The sequence below is a fragment of the Coffea arabica genome, chromosome 4c (assembly GCF_036785885.1).
Source record: "Coffea arabica cultivar ET-39 chromosome 4c, Coffea Arabica ET-39 HiFi, whole genome shotgun sequence".
NCBI classification, from domain to species: Eukaryota; Viridiplantae; Streptophyta; class Magnoliopsida; order Gentianales; family Rubiaceae; genus Coffea; species Coffea arabica.
Genome location: NC_092316.1, coordinates 10,139,771 through 10,157,243, shown reverse-complemented (window position 1 = coordinate 10,157,243; position 17,473 = coordinate 10,139,771). Strand labels below are relative to the sequence as shown.

General features: G+C 35.5%; 2 protein-coding genes and 1 non-coding gene across 3 annotated transcripts; 1 reads left to right on the top strand and 2 right to left on the bottom strand.

Moving 5' to 3' along the window:
- Positions 1–949: 949 nt before the first annotated feature.
- Positions 950–1,020, top strand: TRNAG-GCC (transfer RNA glycine (anticodon GCC)). The gene has a single exon. It is a non-coding gene; the product is annotated as a tRNA-Gly (tRNA).
- Positions 1,021–1,139: 119 nt separating this feature from the next.
- LOC113739962 (uncharacterized) lies at positions 1,140–4,624 on the bottom strand. The gene is made up of 3 exons (XM_027267407.2): positions 4,094–4,624; positions 2,716–2,958; positions 1,140–2,671 (listed from the first exon to the last, which is right to left on the bottom strand). The coding sequence occupies exons 1-3, from the start codon at positions 4,421–4,423 to the stop codon at positions 1,658–1,660; spliced, it is 1,587 nt and encodes a 528-aa protein (XP_027123208.1). The 5' UTR covers positions 4,424–4,624; the 3' UTR covers positions 1,140–1,657.
- Positions 4,625–8,012: 3,388 nt separating this feature from the next.
- LOC113738926 (uncharacterized) lies at positions 8,013–9,514 on the bottom strand. Its single transcript, XM_027266193.1, has 4 exons — positions 9,340–9,514; positions 9,076–9,231; positions 8,660–8,985; positions 8,013–8,315 (listed from the first exon to the last, which is right to left on the bottom strand). Exons 1-4 carry the CDS (start codon positions 9,512–9,514, stop codon positions 8,013–8,015), a joined length of 960 nt encoding a protein of 319 aa, XP_027121994.1.
- Between the last annotated feature and the right edge of the window lie 7,959 nt (positions 9,515–17,473).

Below are 17,473 nucleotides of genomic sequence, written 5' to 3'. Positions count from 1 at the left end.
TTTGATTAGATATGGTGGGGTGACTTAAGACGTGCCCCTTTGACCCTTATCCTCTATTTGTTTGGCCTTGATTTCCCGATGATTCCTGAGCTGGATCTTATCTGTTCAAATTTTCTTGAACTTTTCTTGTCAAGATCTATAATGTGAAGAAACCTGAATGCCCTTCGGTTTCAACCGATGCATGAAGTTTCTGTATGAGGAACTCAGTTGAGGGACTTTGGCTATTTAAGGCCACCAGTTGGATTGGATATTAGTTTTAGCCCTGTGGCCAGTGTCTGGAACCAGATTCACATGTTTTCCAGGTCAAGAATCAAACATATCATCGTAGCAGGTTGAGATGTCTCAAAGTGGATTTTCTTGATTAACTGCACTAATTATGGGCTGATGAATTGCATGTTGTTTCATCCTCATTGCCGCCCTTGTTATTGAAGGCCTGTCCTTGTTCCATTAAGCAAAGCCTACTAAAGCAGCAGATTGAAGAATCAGTTCCTGCACTTAACCAAAACTTGAAAACTTATTGCCTGTCAAGAAGACAATTGAAAACTTGAAAAAGGATGATTAATCTATGGGCTGTAGCCGGTTTTGCTTGTGCATGTAGCCTTACAATTCCAACAGAAAACTTATTTCTGAACTTTTAAAACACTTATTATCCATGTAGAGATTCTTGTACCTGTCTTGAATGCTATCCAAGCAAGGATATTAATAAGTGACGGATGAAACAAGTACCCCTTGTTCTATGTAAAAAAATTGATCATTCATCCATTTGATATATGCATTTTTTTTTAACTGTATAGAGATTCCTATACATTCTTGAGGGATGTACAAATTAGAGTTTATTTACAACTCGGTTTTTTTTTTTTTTTTTTTTCTCCCATGCAGTGATTAGTTTTTTTAAAAGAAAAAAAGTATAAAAGATAAAGTTCTAAAATTTAACAAACCCGAGCAATCAGCACCAGTGGTCTAGTGGTAGAATAGTACCCTGCCACGGTACAGACCCGGGTTCGATTCCCGGCTGGTGCATCTGTCTTTTTGACGTCAACACCTTCGTTCCATACATAGCCAGAGATGATTTCCAGCTGAGGCACATACTTGCAAGTAAACGTATAAAATTAAACTGCCTTTTATAGATCATGGAAATGGATCCTTTAGCTGAGACTATGAGAAACTCACTCTATTCTGGATTGAATCAGATCATGTTACATCTATTTTGATATATCAAATGGTCATATTTGACCATCAATTTTCCCCAAGGACAAAATTCATCTTGGTGCATGTTTTTCGCCCGGGTTCGATTCCCGGCTGGTGCATCTGTCTTTTTGACGTCAACACCTTCGTTCCATACATAGCCAGAGATGATTTCCAGCTGAGGCACATACTTGCAAGTAAACGTATAAAATTAAACTGCCTTTTATAGATCATGGAAATGGATCCTTTAGCTGAGACTATGAGAAACTCACTCTATTCTGGATTGAATCAGATCATGTTACATCTATTTTGATATATCAAATGGTCATATTTGACCATCAATTTTCCCCAAGGACAAAATTCATCTTGGTGCATGTTTTTCGCCGAATCAACTCACTTAGCAATTAGCTCAATGACCATGTCTAATGGCCAGTTTAGTTTAGCAATCCCCAATACCAAATCTCTCAACTGATTATGCTTTCATGTCTTCAGGTTCAATCTTACTGTGCAGTCTTGAACCCTCTGGAAGGCCTAAAGGAGGATTTGGGCATGACAAATTATCCACATTGGAGAGCTCCCATTCTTTGATATCACATCTATCTAATGCTGAAAACAGCCTTTGTCTCTGTGTCTCATCTGGATACATGCCATCCGGGCTAACAAGGACGGCACCAGTATATGATTGTCCTGCAACTCGAGCAGCTCCATGGTAATGGAATAAACCCCAGCTAAAATCATCAGAGACGTCCACGATTGTCCAGAACTCATTTGAAACCACTCCATTGTCCAAGACACTGAAGTGAAATGTTGCTGGAACTTTTCCTCTTCTAACTCGGTATTTTCGCCTTCTCCAGACCAAATCCCCCTCAAGTGTCCTTACTTGAAATATTGGCTCAAACCAGAATGATCCTCTAGCCTTTCCTCTATAAAACAGTTGGTACTGGCATGGAAACTGATCATAGGCTGGGTTCTGTCCTGCTATGACTCGCCAACTCCAGTCCAATTTCCCCAACCAAGCCACAAAAAGATCCTCAGCTGTTTCATGAGATAGATTGTCCCCTCGGAACTTTATCATTGGAGGCACAGAAGGTTTTTCAGGGATCTTGGCATCCAATTCCAAACAGTTATTCTTCTGCAACACGCAGAGAGAAAATTCTTCTAGACATGGACTCTCATATGAAGCAATACATCTATAGTTGCATACCTGGTCCACAGGACTGCACTTATTCAAGCATTGGAGAGCTTTTCTGCAGTTGGGATCCAATAAACAGTTTAGTATCTGAGGGCCACAATTTTTTACCATGCAGTTTAAGGTGGAGAAACCTTTTGCTCTTAGATTCTTCAATATTGGGACTGGTCTTATGTAAGCATTAATTACAACTAACAAACAGAACCTGATATCATCTAAATTATGCCTGTCCCAAGCCTCAGATACAGTTTGGACTATTTTGGTTGATTCAGTTTTCTTTTTGATTGGGAAATTGCTGTCAATTTACTGAATATATAGCCATTGGATTTTGTTTCTAGAATTGATCCTCCAAGTTTGTACCTCAACATTGGAGAGGACTCAAAGCATAAGATGCTTGGGACGTTTACACTATTTGCTTGAACCCATTCAACAGATTCTTGATTAGTGACAGCAACAATCAGTAAAATATCTGCATTCCTTAATCCCTGATGAAGATTTTCCATGGTTTTATCAGTTGATTTGAGGAGTCCGTCACTAAATACCAGCATATCATACGCTTCATCAACCCATTTTAATCTTTTGGCCTGTCGAAGAGAAATAAGTGAAAAGGTCTACAACTGTGAGACAAGGAACCACAAGTTTTTGTAGGATATGATAGAGTCAAGGCTCTCTCATTTATGTCCAATACACACAGTTGACACGGGAATAAAGCTTCGATTGTCATAGTACCAAAAAATCATGGTAAAAGGAGAAAATGCAGCATGATAAGTTGACCACTACTATATCTGCTCATATATAGAGAAGGCTAATTAAGTCAATAGCTTGACTCTAGAACAAAATAATATCTCATGGCAAAGGCATGAAAGGATACATAAAAGTCAAAAACATAGGCTGAATGAAACATTATTACTTGAAGAATCTCATTGTCCCAATTCATTAGCCTATATTCTTGCATTGCACTTCTTCGGCTCCTAACTGAGATTGATGTGAGAAGAAATAAAAACTAAAAAAGGGTTAAGAATGTGTTGTAAGCATGAAAAACATTTTTCGACTAGATTGGATTTGGAAGCATTTGCAAAAACTCAATGGGATTTGACAATTATACATTCCAGAAACAACACTATAAACGCCGAAAATTCCATGAGTTTTCAACAGAGAATCTCGAGATCAAGGCTAAGAAGTGCATTTCCAAAACAGATTATGGAAATAGCAACTCAACTAGGTAGTTCAAGCTATGTTATAAACACCTTAAACCACACAAGTCAAAAGTCAGAAAACTGTGCTTTCAAGGATTGTTGATACTCTTTAACTCAAAAAATGGAAGTCGCATAACACAATCAAATACGACGGTGAAAGATGGCCGAACAATTTGCATAACCAAAATTTCAACATTTTTATGCCTTTTTCAATAGCCAGCTCTTACAACCTCTAGACGAGCCTAATAAGCCTAACATTCAGATATCCAAAGTTCATAATTCGAAGAGAATATCATTTCTGATGGTCAAAAAATTCAAGACAAATTCACGTTCCCTTTTTCTGTTGATATAATTCATCACTAAAAGAATACATTTTTAACAAACACAAGGAACATGCATTTCACCAATAATTCCAGAAAACAAAACAAAATCTAAAATAGCCCTTAAATTCAGTTCTCGATTCTTTGATTCTTTTCAATTTCTAAGCAATGGATAACTCTTTAAAGAAAGAAATATAACTCACAGTATGAAGCATGACGTCCAACCAAGGCGAGGACTTGAGAGGGCTGACGCTGTTTTCTCCTACCAGTACTATTCTCACCGGAGTAGCACTTGGCTCCGTTGTTTTCACAGCTTCTTCATCTTCTTCATCTTCAGTAGAAGTAGCTTTGAAATTATCAGTAGTGCTAGTGTTTAGAGGAGCAGGGGAGAATGAGATGATGCCTGCTCTTTCCCAGCTGAACTGAAGGGGGGATAGCCGGAGCTGGATGAACGGAGTCTGGAATCCGGTGAAAGTTGGCCGGCGGTTGAGAATGACCGTTGCAAATGGCGCCAGATGAAGATTGAGAATCATGGTGGTTTTGGTAGTTGGTCCAGCGGTTAGTTCTTGGAGACCCTTGTTCACAGTTGAAGTATAGAAAAATCATGCTTAATGATTCTTTAGGATTCCTGGATCTACAATTAATGGTACATGAATTCGAGTAGAATATCCGTTTAGAAATATTAATCTAAAGATGACAGCAAATTTGGTTAAGCATTTGGTTCGGTGAGAAGATGGATGATAGCTATTGTGTAGTTAAGTAGGTACATTGAGGAATTACCCATTCAGTCCAAACATTTTAGATCAGTTGCCAGAAAGAATGAGGAATTACCAATTCTTGTTATCGTGAATAGTACAATTGCCAAATTTATGAGCATCCAAGCAAGAAATTCTACAAAAGGAAGAAAGAAAGAAAGAAATGACCCCAAAAAAAAAAATCATGAAATGGGATTAATTTTGTTGCTTGTGTCCTTATATTAAAAGAGAAAATGACCAAAGTTGTCTGTGATATTTTGAAGAAGTCCTACTTTAGTCATCATATTTAAAATAAAAACAGTCCTTTACATATATAAAATGTATCGTTTTCGGTCCTACATCCCATTTCCGGCTAAATTTTTTATTAAGAAAAATGAAATAGGATTAATCTCGTTCCCTATTTGATGCTTATAATTATATAGCAGATGCATACAATAATGTGCATGGTCGGTATAATTAATATTACAACAAAAGAACCCTTACCGTCCAATTCCGAATGCCATCGGTTATCTCTCTTAAAGCTCCATATTTATTAAGTTTCGTTAATTATTAGCATAAAATAAAGAGATACTTTCAGAAACCTTCCCTGAGATTTCTGACAATTTCACTGAACTCCCCTAAGGTTTGAAAAATTACACTTACCTCTCTTGATTTGACAGTTTTAGTAACAAAACTTTAAAATGATATTGACTTGGACAATTTTTTAAATGAATATCCAAAAATGCCCTTGTGGAATGAGTTTTAATTTATTTCCTCATACAATTATAAGATTATTTAGTATAATTATAAGGAAAAGATGCCAAATTTTTCATGTCCATATCTACTGTTTGATAAACAACTATAATAATAATTTTATTGTTATGATATGATATTTTATTATGGATTTAGTTTTATAAGATAGAAAAGAAAATGTTGAAATAATTCACTTAGAGTTTATAAAATTTTGGATTAGTAGGATTATCATAATTTAGCAGTGCTTTTGGGCTATTTCTTTTTTATTTATTGTTAATTTTAATACCAAAAAATAAAAAACAAAGTTCAACAAAAATATTGGATTGCATATAAAATTAATTCATCAAAAAAATCACTAGTTCGATATTTAGTTATAATAGAAACCTAGAGGCAATAGTGGTAGTTCTACAATTTTATTGGCAAAAAATTAAAGAAAAGGAATTTAAAAGAGAATTTTATTAAAATACTAGGAAGAGAGAGCCCGTGCAATGTGCAGAAGTTGAGTGCTTGTGATTGAAGGTAGTGAATAATTATGGTATGGAGATAGTTTTATAAATATTGTTTGATGATGTAATATATCTCCACTTGAATAAGAAATATAAGTAAAATTGTGCAGAAACTGTGGCATCATTGTTTAATGAATCATTTGAGTTGATGTTTTAAAACGGAACTATGAATAAACTGCAAATGTAGTTCATGAAGATAAACTAAATCCAGAAGCAATGAAGCAATCGTTCACCATTCACCATGATATTAAGATGGTAACCAACAAGGATTTCACCTAATTTTCTAAAAGATTTTCTCAGCAACTCATATATCATTAAAGGATATTAAGATCAGTCTAGTAGTTCATGTCCAAGTTATTCAATAGGCAGGAAAAGTAAAGTTAGTAGGAAAAGAATCCTAAAACACATACCGTAAGTTCCATTCCATCGTGTAGGGTAGCATTCTATAGTAGAGGAGTATAGCTCCTTTGTGCCAAGTTTCATAAGTTCTAGCTGTAAATTATATGCTTTGCGGTTGCTAAAATTTATAGGTTTTTATAACAAACAACTTGCATTTGATCTATCGTAGAAATTTTTTGTAGCGGATACCAATATTCACATATATATATATATATATATATATATATATATATATATAAGATGAAGAGAATCTAACGAAAGAAGGTAAAGAAGTAGTCATTAGAATAGGTCTGCGTAACAGTCGAAAGCTATTACTCAAAAATAATGAGATATTAATTCAATCACTAAACGGCAAAAAAGGCATTACTCTTACATTTAATGATGAAAACAACATTTAAGTAATTACAACAAAATGAGAGTTAGAATGACTTGTACCCAATGCTTCAATCATAGTCCAAATATTCTCATATTTCTAAACTTCTTTTAACCTTAAATGTCTAAAAGGTTATCTCAGTGATTACAACAAATTTAAAACTGTCATGACTTGTACCCAATACTTTAACGATACTCCAAATATTCTTATATTCCCAAACTCTTCCTAGCCTTGCGGTTGAAATTCAAACACAATCTTTAATGAGAACTCATTCTCGTATTTCCAAATTTCTCTCAACCTTAAATGTCTAAAAGGTCATCTCAGTGATTAGAACAAATTTAAAACAGTCACGACTTGTACCCAATACTTTAATGATACTCTAAATATTCACATATTCCCAAACTCTCTCTAGCCTTGCGGTTGAAATTCAAATATAACCTTTGACCACAACTCATTTTTATGTAGTATAAGGATATGTATTAAGATGGTAACCAACAAGGATTTACTCTATTCTAAAGGATTAATCTTTCCTACACTGACAGTGTATACACTATCAGTATTGGATGAATGACAACTATGTAAAATTTGAATTTGAAATTCAATTTTTGCACACATGTCATGAATATAACGATGATAGTGTATACACTGTCAGTGTAGGAAAGATTTACTCTATTCTAAAGGATTAATCTTTCCTACACTGACAGTGTATACATGACAGTGTGGGAAAGATTCATGACATGTGTGCAAAAATTGAATTTCAAATTCAAATTTTATATAGTTGTCATTCATCCAATACTGATAGTGTATACACTGTCAGTGTAAGAAAGATTTACTTTATTATAAAGGATTAATCTTTCCTATACTGACAGTGTATACACTATCAGTATTGGATGAATGACAACTATGTAAAATTTGAATTTGAAATTTAATTTTTGCACACATGTCATGAATCTGACGATGATAGTGTATACACTGTCAGTGTAGGAAAGATTTACTCTATCCTAAAAGGTTTTCTCAGCAACTCATGTATCAATAAAGGATATTAAGATCAGTCTAGAACTTCATGTCCAAGTTATTCAATAGGCAGGACAAGTAAAGTTAGTAGGGAAAGAATCCTAAAACACATACCGTAAGTTTCATTCCATCATGTAGGGTAGCATTCTATAGTAGAGGAGTATATAGTGGCGGAGCTAGGAATTAACTTTGGGGAGGGGGCGAGTCTATAGCAATGAAAGTGAAATATATTTACGAAAAAAATAATGTGAACATATATACCACAAGATTAAAAACAACCTTATATAGAATGAAAATTACTTATACGCTTCACATATACAAAAATATCATCATATTTACAAATCTATTTGACTGTGTAGGACATATGAAATTGTGCACGACGACTTTTAATTTTATCAAAGTCATCAATGATTGAATTTATATCAAAAGTTCTAGCAATTTCTTTCTCAATATACATTATCATCGAGTTAGCAAGAAAGTCTTCCTCCATCCTAGAACGCAAATAAGTCTTGATGATTTTCATAGCAGAAAATGCACGCTCTGTTGTAGCTGTTGAAACAGGAAGAATCAAAATAAGACGAATCAATCTATCAATAAGAATATAGAACATTGACTTTCTTGTCTTTGCTAACACTTGGCACAACTCCTGAAGTGATGACAAATTTTAAAGCTGAGAATTACAGGAAAACTCAATCTGGAAAAGCTCTAATTGAGTTATTAAGTGTAACTTCTCTTGATCTGTGAAGTCAACTGAATAAAACTTGTTTGCAAGTTGACAAATTTGTTCAATATTGAAAGCCTGAAAATTATCTTTGGGGTGCAATGCTGAACTAAGAATAAGCAGCTCTATTACATCTTCCTTAAACCTATTCTTCATTTCAAGTATTTGAGAATCAACCGTTGCCAAAACACATCAATCCTGTAGTGATGCTCTATGGTAATTGGATCATTTTGTTTTCGAATTATTCCTCGACATGCTTTATAAATGACATTCATATCAGACATCTCTATATTTCGTGCATCACAAAATGTCTTTACATTGGTGAACAATTCATTCCATCCATTATCTCTGTAACTTTGAAGTCGATCCTTTGTTACTGAAACCAATTTAAGGGCATTCAAAATATCTTGAGATTTGCATTGTAAAGCTTGAGAAAGTACTTGTGCAAATCCTAAAATGTCCCTCATCATATGCATAACAAGAACAAAATCAAAGGATGTCATGAAATCGTAAACTCTGTCAACTTCACTTCTTTGAGTTGATGTATTTCCATAATTGATAACATCAATTAGGACAGAGCAAATTTCTTCATATTCTGTGAATAAGCTACAGATAGAACTAAAATGAGACCCCTATCTTGTAGTCCATGGCCATTTTAAGGTACCAATCCAATTCTGACCCCTACCAGTCTCAAGTTCATCAATAGCAATCAATTCAGCAATTCTAGTAGCTCTAGCAACTCTAAGTTGGTCCACACGTTTGCAAGAAGATGAAATTAAATTTATAAGAAAAGGTAAGTATGTAAAGAATTGTTCCACAGGAATTACCTCTTGAGATGTTGCTACCAATGTTAATTGCAATCGATGAGCAAAACATTGAATATAACATGCATAGGGGCACTCCTGAATAAATAATGCTTGCAGTCAATTCCATTCTCCACGCATGTTACTAATTCCATCATATCCTTGGCCACGAATATTTTGCACACTAAGATTATGGCGAGAAAGGACATCACATATCTCCTTCTTCAAAGTCAAGAAATTGGTTTCGTGCACATGAACAATGTCAAAAAATCTTTCTCGAATATAGCCTTGCTTGTCCACAAATCTAAGAACAATAGCCATTTGCTCCCTTTTTTATCTATCTTGAGCCTCATCAACAAGTATAGAAAATTTTGAAGTTGAGGGAGTTGAGAGTTGAGAAGTTGGGAGTTGAGATTTGAGGCTTTTCTGTAAGAAGGAAATAAAAGGTGAATTGGTGAAAAACGGCAATTGTCAAGTTCAGAAAATAGTAGGTAAGTTATTTGGATCAAGTCTGTTATTCTCCGTTAAGAAAATAGTGGCAATTCTCTATTATTTGGACCAAGTCCAAATAACTTTCAAACATTATTATTTGGGCCCTTGGGGGGCAAAGTGAATATTTTGATCAATTTTGGAGGGGGGGCAAAACATAATAATAAAAAAAATTTTACTTAGAAATTTTTTTTTAACAATTGGAGGGGGGCGACCCCTCCGTCCCTGGGAGTATAGCTCCTTTGTGCCTAGTTTCACAAGTTTCAGCTATAGATTATATGCTTTTGCGGTTGATAAAATTTATAGGTTTTTATAACAAACCGCTTTGCATTTAATCTATTGTAGAATTTTTTTGTAGCGGATACCAATATTTACATATATATATATATATATATATATATTGAAGATGAAGAAAATCTAACGGAAGAAGGTAGAGAAGTAGTCAGTAGAACAGGTTTGCGTAACAGTCGAAAGCTGTTACTCAAAAATAACGAGATATTAATTCAATCACTAAATAGCAAAAAAAGCATTACTCTTATATTTAATGATGAAAACAACATTTAAGTAATTACAACAAAATGAGAGTTAGAATGACTTGTACCCAATGCTCCAATCATAGTCCAAACATTCTTATATTTCTAAACTTCTCTCAACCTTAAATGTCTAAAAGGTCATCTCAGTGATTACAACAAATTTAAAGCTGTCATGACTTGTACCCAATGCTCTAACGATACTCTAAATATTTTCATATTCCCAAACTCTCTCTTGCCTTGCGGCTGAAATTCAAGCATAACCTTTGACCGCAACTCATTCTTATATAGTATAAGGATTTAAGGGTAAAATTGTTATTTTAAATGACAAGGGAGGTATATGTAACTTTTCAAATCTCAAGGGAGCTCAGTGAAATTGTTAGAAAGCTCAGGGGAGGTTTCTAAAATTATCCCTAAAATAAATAGCACTCTTTAAGTTAGCTTGTTTAACATATTTAATGTGGTAGTTTCTTGTGGTTGTGGAAACTTATTCCAGCCTCTCTAATTTATGCTTAATTAACTATTGGCTTCTGGAAAAAGGAATGGCGATCACAAAGACATTAGTCATGTGACTCATGCATATGCAACAGTTTACGTAGGTGTCTATTTCTGCAATTTGAATTGTACCCGTCTAAGTTAAACAAAGTTTCTTCACTCACATCAAATTAAAAAGTGATTGACAGGGTGTCGAGCCTGTGCAATAATAATTACCTACTCGAAAAAAATACAGATTTTGTATATAGCGGTGAGTAGAGTCGAATCCACAGGGACTGGAGATAATTCGTTTCTTCTAAAGTTCAGTGCATGGGGGATTTTTGGAAAATATAAAATTACTAATTAACTAACTAATGAAACAACTAAAAGAAATAAATAGGAAATAATCAATAACCAATACGACTCTAGCCAAAAATGCAACTTTTCAGGCACGGTCCATTCAACTGATCATCGATACAAAGATAATTCAATTATTCATTAATAAATTGGTTATAGTTGTCATATACGCGATGAACAACCAGCCTTTTCTTAATTTCTCGATAGTTAAGGTACGACCGTTAACTATTTCTCTAACCAAGAAATAACTCTAGGTAAGACCATAGGATTTAATTACTCGATTGCATTAATAATTAGAAAAGCCCAATCCTATCCAACAACACGCTACGAGAGTTTGTTTAAATTAAATCATACGTTTCCCTAACATGAAACTAATCACGCTAGTCACCACTGGTATTAATCAATTGAACAATTACGGATTCAATCAATTAATTTGGCATTAGATCATCAGGTTAATTCGAATATTGAGCCCTTGACATTCAAATAACATAACAAACATAAGCAATTAAATCAGGAAACGTACAAATACCAATGAATAAAAAAATTAATAAAATTAATTCGATCTCACAGATATTTGGAACCACGCCTTCAAATTAGCCTTCGACTAGATGAGAAACTTAGCCATGCTTCATGAGAAATTTTTCAAATAATTTAACTGAGATTCAGGCCATCAAAGGAACTAAGAAAGAAAAAAAAAACTAAACTATGCTAAAAGCTCTCCGTAGCCTTTCTTACAATTGTCCTTATATAGCCAAAAGAAAATGACTAAAGCTATCTATCCAGTGGTCCCCACAAATAAGGAACAAAAACAACTCTCTGCACGTTTGTTTCCTTCAATTCAAATGACTAATGCCTTTCTTCTCTCCGTGGTCCCCGCACAAATTGAGAGTCCAATTCCCACAAGTAAGCTCCAGCCGAAGTTTTCTCTTTTCGTTTCCTCTTGCTCCTCAAAGACTTCAACTCCTAATCAGCAAAAAGGAAATGCCATCCGTCTGCTTTGTGAAGCTTGTTTGGAGTCTCCCACATGTGGAGCAATTTTCTCCAACAGGTCCCCCCTTTTTAGCACTTTTTAATTCCATTTCCTGTAGATAGGTCCAAATACCAAATATAAGTATATATTAACAATTTAAAACAATATTTAGTAAGGACAAAGGGAAAATTAATAATAAAAATAACCAACAATTAACACCCTATCAATTCCCCCCACACCTGAATCATGCTTGCCCTCAAGCATGAGAACAGCATTTGAATACCAAAATTTTAATAATGGCTATCGCTCCAACTACCGTATTGCCAAGATACCCAGAAAAATATATATTAAGCATCACAGGTTAAGATCCAAGAAAAACCACCCCGGTTAGCTTCCCAACCACCAACTTTTCCAATTTAAAGCAAACTAATCAAAGAAAAAAGAATGGTTGCTCACATTTATCAGCAAACGGTCCAATTATTAACCAAAATCTCGACATTAAGATCACAAATAGGCAAGTTGACTTTTTTTTTTCTCTTTTTTTTAAATACTAACACAAACTTCCCTTTATTTTTTTTTCTTTTTTTTTCACATTCTTCCGTTTTTCTCTCTCCTTTTTTTTTGAATAGTAACAAAAGATTTAGTCTCTAGCCATTGGAGCCTTTTGACGCGGACTCCAACATTTGTCAGATGAAGGAGCCCGGTTACTCAACCCCCATCGCTATATGACCACGTACTCATAGAAATCATTATCTTTTGATGCGAGAGTCGACACTTTAAGTGAAGATCCCCGGTTACTCAATAGTGATAACTAGCGGAGCACAACCAACTCTAACCATATAGCACAATAACTAAAAACAACACAAAAATAACAGCAGTCAGCCCCAAATTTCCAAACATGGAGAACCAAAATTAATAATTGGACCAATTCACATGAAAAATGCCAACAATCATTCCCTATATCTAGAAAAGTTAGGCAAAAATTAGAGAAGTCAAGCAATTACTGATATTCACCAGAGAGACGTTCCTGAATTCAACCCCATTAACTTGATACTTTTTTATTACTAAAACTCGGCAATATCAGAATTAGAGACAAAAATCCAACATCAAACTTGGTATTCAAATAAGAACTGACCACTAGGAAGAAAAAAAAAAAGAAAATAAACGAAAAGGAGATAAATATCAAACTAAAAACAAGGAAAAACACCTAAAAATTGAAAATTGAAAATACTAGCACCCAAACTGACCCCCTCACACCTAAATCACACATTGCCCTCAATATGATAAATAAACAGTAATAGTAAGCAAAAGAGCAACGGTATTTCCCTGAAATCACAGGGATCATGGCGGGGCCACAGCAATGGGTGAGGCGGGAAATGGTTAAGTTAGGTTGGGGTAGGCTAAGGTCGAGAGGTTCCGGGCCTAGAAGAGAACTTTGATCTCACCATTGTCGCTAACAGGTAATCCAATCAACAGAAACAAAATTGCCAACATATAGAGGAACCAGTAAATGCAGATCAGTAGAAATCAATATCCTCTAGTGAAGTCAACAATTAACCCAATAAGCACAGGTATCTCCCAATTCAAAAGGGTAGTGCATAATAAATGGCCCACCAAATTAGCAATTTAAGCCCAACAATTCAATCAGTACCAGAAAATCACTCCAAACAATGTAACAGTTAAACTCCACGGGCAAAGGCTGTCCAACCAATTTCACTCAAGCAAACTAGGAGTAATGCGACTGATTAAACAAAGCAACAAATTTTAGCAATTGGACACATATCCACCCAAAATCCCAACAAATGCCCCCAAGAATTCAGCAAGTCCAGTAATAGCAGGTTAGAATTTAGGCAATAACAACTTAGTCACAAGCTCTGAGCTTTCAATCAAGCAGCCAACCAAAGAGAATGAATAAATGTTAGGCAAACTATCACAACCAGTACCACTGGTATACGCACAGAGAAGAATTAAATCAAACGGCAAACTCAATTCACTAAGAAACCCCAAACAATCACTAAACAGCACTAGAGATGAAAATGGGAAATAGTTGGCCAACAACTCCCAAAGCAACTCCAAACACCTCCCAAATAAATGAAATGTCAGAGGAGCCTTTAAAAATCAAATACCAACAAATGCCACAGAAGCTCCTAAATAGTTCAACGGGAAGGGGAAAATCAAGCAAACAACTTCCTGTTTTTATCCAACAAGAAACCCACTAAAAAGGCACAAATTTCAGCAAATGAGGGTTCAGGGAAAATACTAAACGGGGGGGAAATTTCAATACCTCCACCTGTCAATTTTTGACAGGTGGTGACGGCGCGTGGGGCAGCGATGGGCGGCGCGGCAAGGACGGCAGCAACGGCACTGCGTTGGCGATGAAGGGAGAGAGAGGCATCGCGGGAGAGGCGCAGGCGTTCAGCGTGGCTCTGTGGAGGCGCGCGGAGGCAGTCGTGCGAGGTGAGAGAGGAACGTGCGATGGCACGTCAGCTGCGGGAGGGGAGAGTGGCGGCGTGTGCGTTGGGCAGATGGGGGAAGGCCTTTGGAGCTGGTGGTGAGCGAGGTGAGCTGGTGAGGTGGTGGCGGGCTGCGTGGACTGGCGGTGGAGCTCGGAGCTTGGCGGCGAACTTTGGAGCTGCTGAAGGTGGTCCGTGAGGTGGAGATTGGAGCTCGGAGACGGCGGCGATGGAAGCTGGTCAGTGGCGTGCGGCAATGGATGAGAAAAGGAGACCGGTGGCGTCGGAGAGAGTGAGGGAGATGATGGCGAATGAGCGAAAGAAAAGAAGAAAAAGGAAAAAGAAAAGAGAGAAAGAAAAAAAGAAATAAAATAAAATAAAATAAAATGATTTTGAGGTTTTTTTTCAATGTTTTTTTTTCAATTTTTTTTCGAATTTAAATTTTCAAAATCTGAATTTTTGAAGAAAAAGAAAAAAAATGCCTTTTGAATTTTTGAATTTTCTCAATGTGAAATTTTAATTTTTTTTTATTTTGGATCGTCAAACGCCGCGTAGGCACGCCAAGATTATAAAACGTCCACTGATTTCAGGAGACACAAACACCGCGTGGACACGCCAAAATTGGTAACCGTCCATTGATCTCAGGAGACACAAACATCGCGTGGGCACACCAAGATTGCACTTCCTGGCCACTGTTAAGGAAAATGTTAATATCGATACTATCCAACGGGGAAACGACAAAACAAAATAAATGAATAACTAAAAACAATAAAACCAATATTTGGGTTACCTCCCAAAAAGCGCCTTTCTTTTATGTCTTTGGCTAGACATTGTCATATTTGTTCAGGGAGGATAAAACCTTGTAGCTCGTCTTAATACTTCATCCTCTATATGGTCCTGATAGCCATCGTAAATAGAGTAATTTTTGGGCACACGAGCTATGGGCTTCCATGAACTAGTAGATGGCGCCAAATCGGTCAACAATAATTTGGATTCTTCACTCACTTCTCCATCGCGCGCATTTATTGGTTCAACATATTTTGTCATTACCGCTCTTAACTTATTCCTATCATGAAATTTAAAATTTTCTGGTATAATAAAATCAATCTCAATAACAGGAGTTGAAGAATAGAAGTCAGGAAAATATTGATTAAGGAATGGAGAAGATGTCACCGCATTTGGAAATTGTTCATTGGATTCATTCACTTGAACGAGTTGATGTTCGGGTCTTATTTCTTGCACTTCAACTTCTTTTTCAATTGCATTTTTAGATCCATTTTCTTGAGACTCTTGTAGCTCCATGTCACTTGTCAGAATAATTGCACTCTCATCTTCTTCAAGGTCGACGATGGTTTGTGAGGGCAATTCTTCATAATCTGAAAGTCTTCCTTGGACTTGGGATTCTAGGCGGTTAATTGCTATCATCAATTGATTGACCTGAGTTTGCAATGATTGCACTTGTCCCCATTGATTCCTCATGTTTTGTAGGTCAGAATTCGTCTTTTGTTGATTAGCAATTAACTGCTTCATCATTTCTTCTAGAGACGGATCTGGCATGAATGATGGTTGTTGAGACTCTTACTGTTGAAAATCCATCGGCCCAGTCGTATAATTGAAATTGGAATCATCCCACCATCCTTGATCATACCTGTTTGAATAAGGGTCATATCACGTTTGATACTGAGGTGAAAAATCTCCAAAAGTATCAACTGAAGCACTTAGATTATTTTGAAATGTGGGGCATATGTCGGTTGAATAACCTGAGAAAAAATAACTTCCACAATTTGCAACAGCCAATTGATCATTAGAAAAAACATGAGTCTCATAATCCCATTGAGGAATAAAATCCAGTCTATTATCAAAATATGGAATGTTAGCAGCTATCAACTATATACAAAAAAGAGGAAAATAAATAAAAAAAAATGAAAACAAGATAAACTAAAAAAGAAACAAATTAATCTGGCACCAGTCCCCCGGCAACGGTGCCAAAAATTGACAGGGTGTCGAGCCTGTGCAATAATAATTACCTACTCGAAAAAATACAGATTTTGTATATAGCGGTGAGTAGGGTCAAATCCACAGGGATTGGGGATAATTCGTTTCTTCTAAAGTTCAGTGCATGGGGGATTTTTAGAAAATATAAAATTACTAATTAACTAGCTAATAAAACAACTAAAAGAAATAAATAGGAAATAATCAATAACCAATACGACTCTAGCCAAAGGTGCAACTTTTCAGGTACGGTCCATTCAACTGATCATCGATGCAAAGATAATTCAATTATTCATTAATAGATTGGTTATAGTTGTCATATACGCGATGAACAATCAGCCTTTTCTTAATTTCTCAATAGTTAAGGTATGACCGTTAACTATTTCTCTAACCAAGAAATAACCCTAGGTACGACCATAGGATTTAATTACTCGATTGCATTAATAATTAGAAAAATCCAATCCTAACCAACAAACACGCTACGAGGGTTTGTTTAAATTAGATCATATATTTCCCTAACATGAAACCAATCACGCTAGTCACCACTGGTATTAATCAATTGAATAATTACGGATTCAATCAATTAATTTGGCATTAGATCATCAGGTTAATTCGAATATCGGGCCCTTGACATTCAAATAACATAACAAACATAAGGAATTAAATCAGGAAACGTACAAATACCAATGAATAAAAAAATTAAATAAAATTAATTCGATCTCACAGATATTTGGAACCCGCTTTCAAGTTGGCCTTCGACTAGATGAGAAACTTAGCCATGCCTCATAAGAAAATCTCCAAATAATTTAACTGAGGTCCAAGCCATCAAAGGAACTAAGAAAGGAAAAAAACTAAACTATGCTAAAAGCTCTCCGTAGCCTTTCTTACAATCATATATATATATATATATATATATATATATATATATATATATAAAGTCGTATTCTCATACTTATCCCTTAGTATTTTCTCTTCCCTACGTGGCTTAACGAAACGGCAAGTAGTTTCCTACGTG

Bases quoted from the DNA above. Each gene is read 5' to 3' on its own strand.
- LOC113739962 (XM_027267407.2), bottom strand. From the start codon at position 4,423: ATGATTCTCAATCTTCATCTGGCGCCATTTGCAACGGTCATTCTCAAC. The intron at 2,959-4,093 runs GTGAGTTATATT...TCTCTTCGACAG, and splicing joins TGGACGTCATGCTTCATACT to GCCAAAAGATTAAAATGGGT. The intron at 2,672-2,715 runs ATTCTAGAAACA...CAGTAAATTGAC, and splicing joins GGTACAAACTTGGAGGATCA to AGCAATTTCCCAATCAAAAA.
- LOC113738926 (XM_027266193.1), bottom strand. From the start codon at position 9,514: ATGGCTATTGTTCTTAGATTTGTGGACAAGCAAGGCTATATTCGAGAA. The intron at 9,232-9,339 runs GTAACATGCGTG...TAACATTGGTAG, and splicing joins CCAAGGATATGATGGAATTA to CAACATCTCAAGAGGTAATT. The intron at 8,986-9,075 runs GTAGGGGTCAGA...GCTTATTCACAG, and splicing joins TATTGATGAACTTGAGACTG to AATATGAAGAAATTTGCTCT.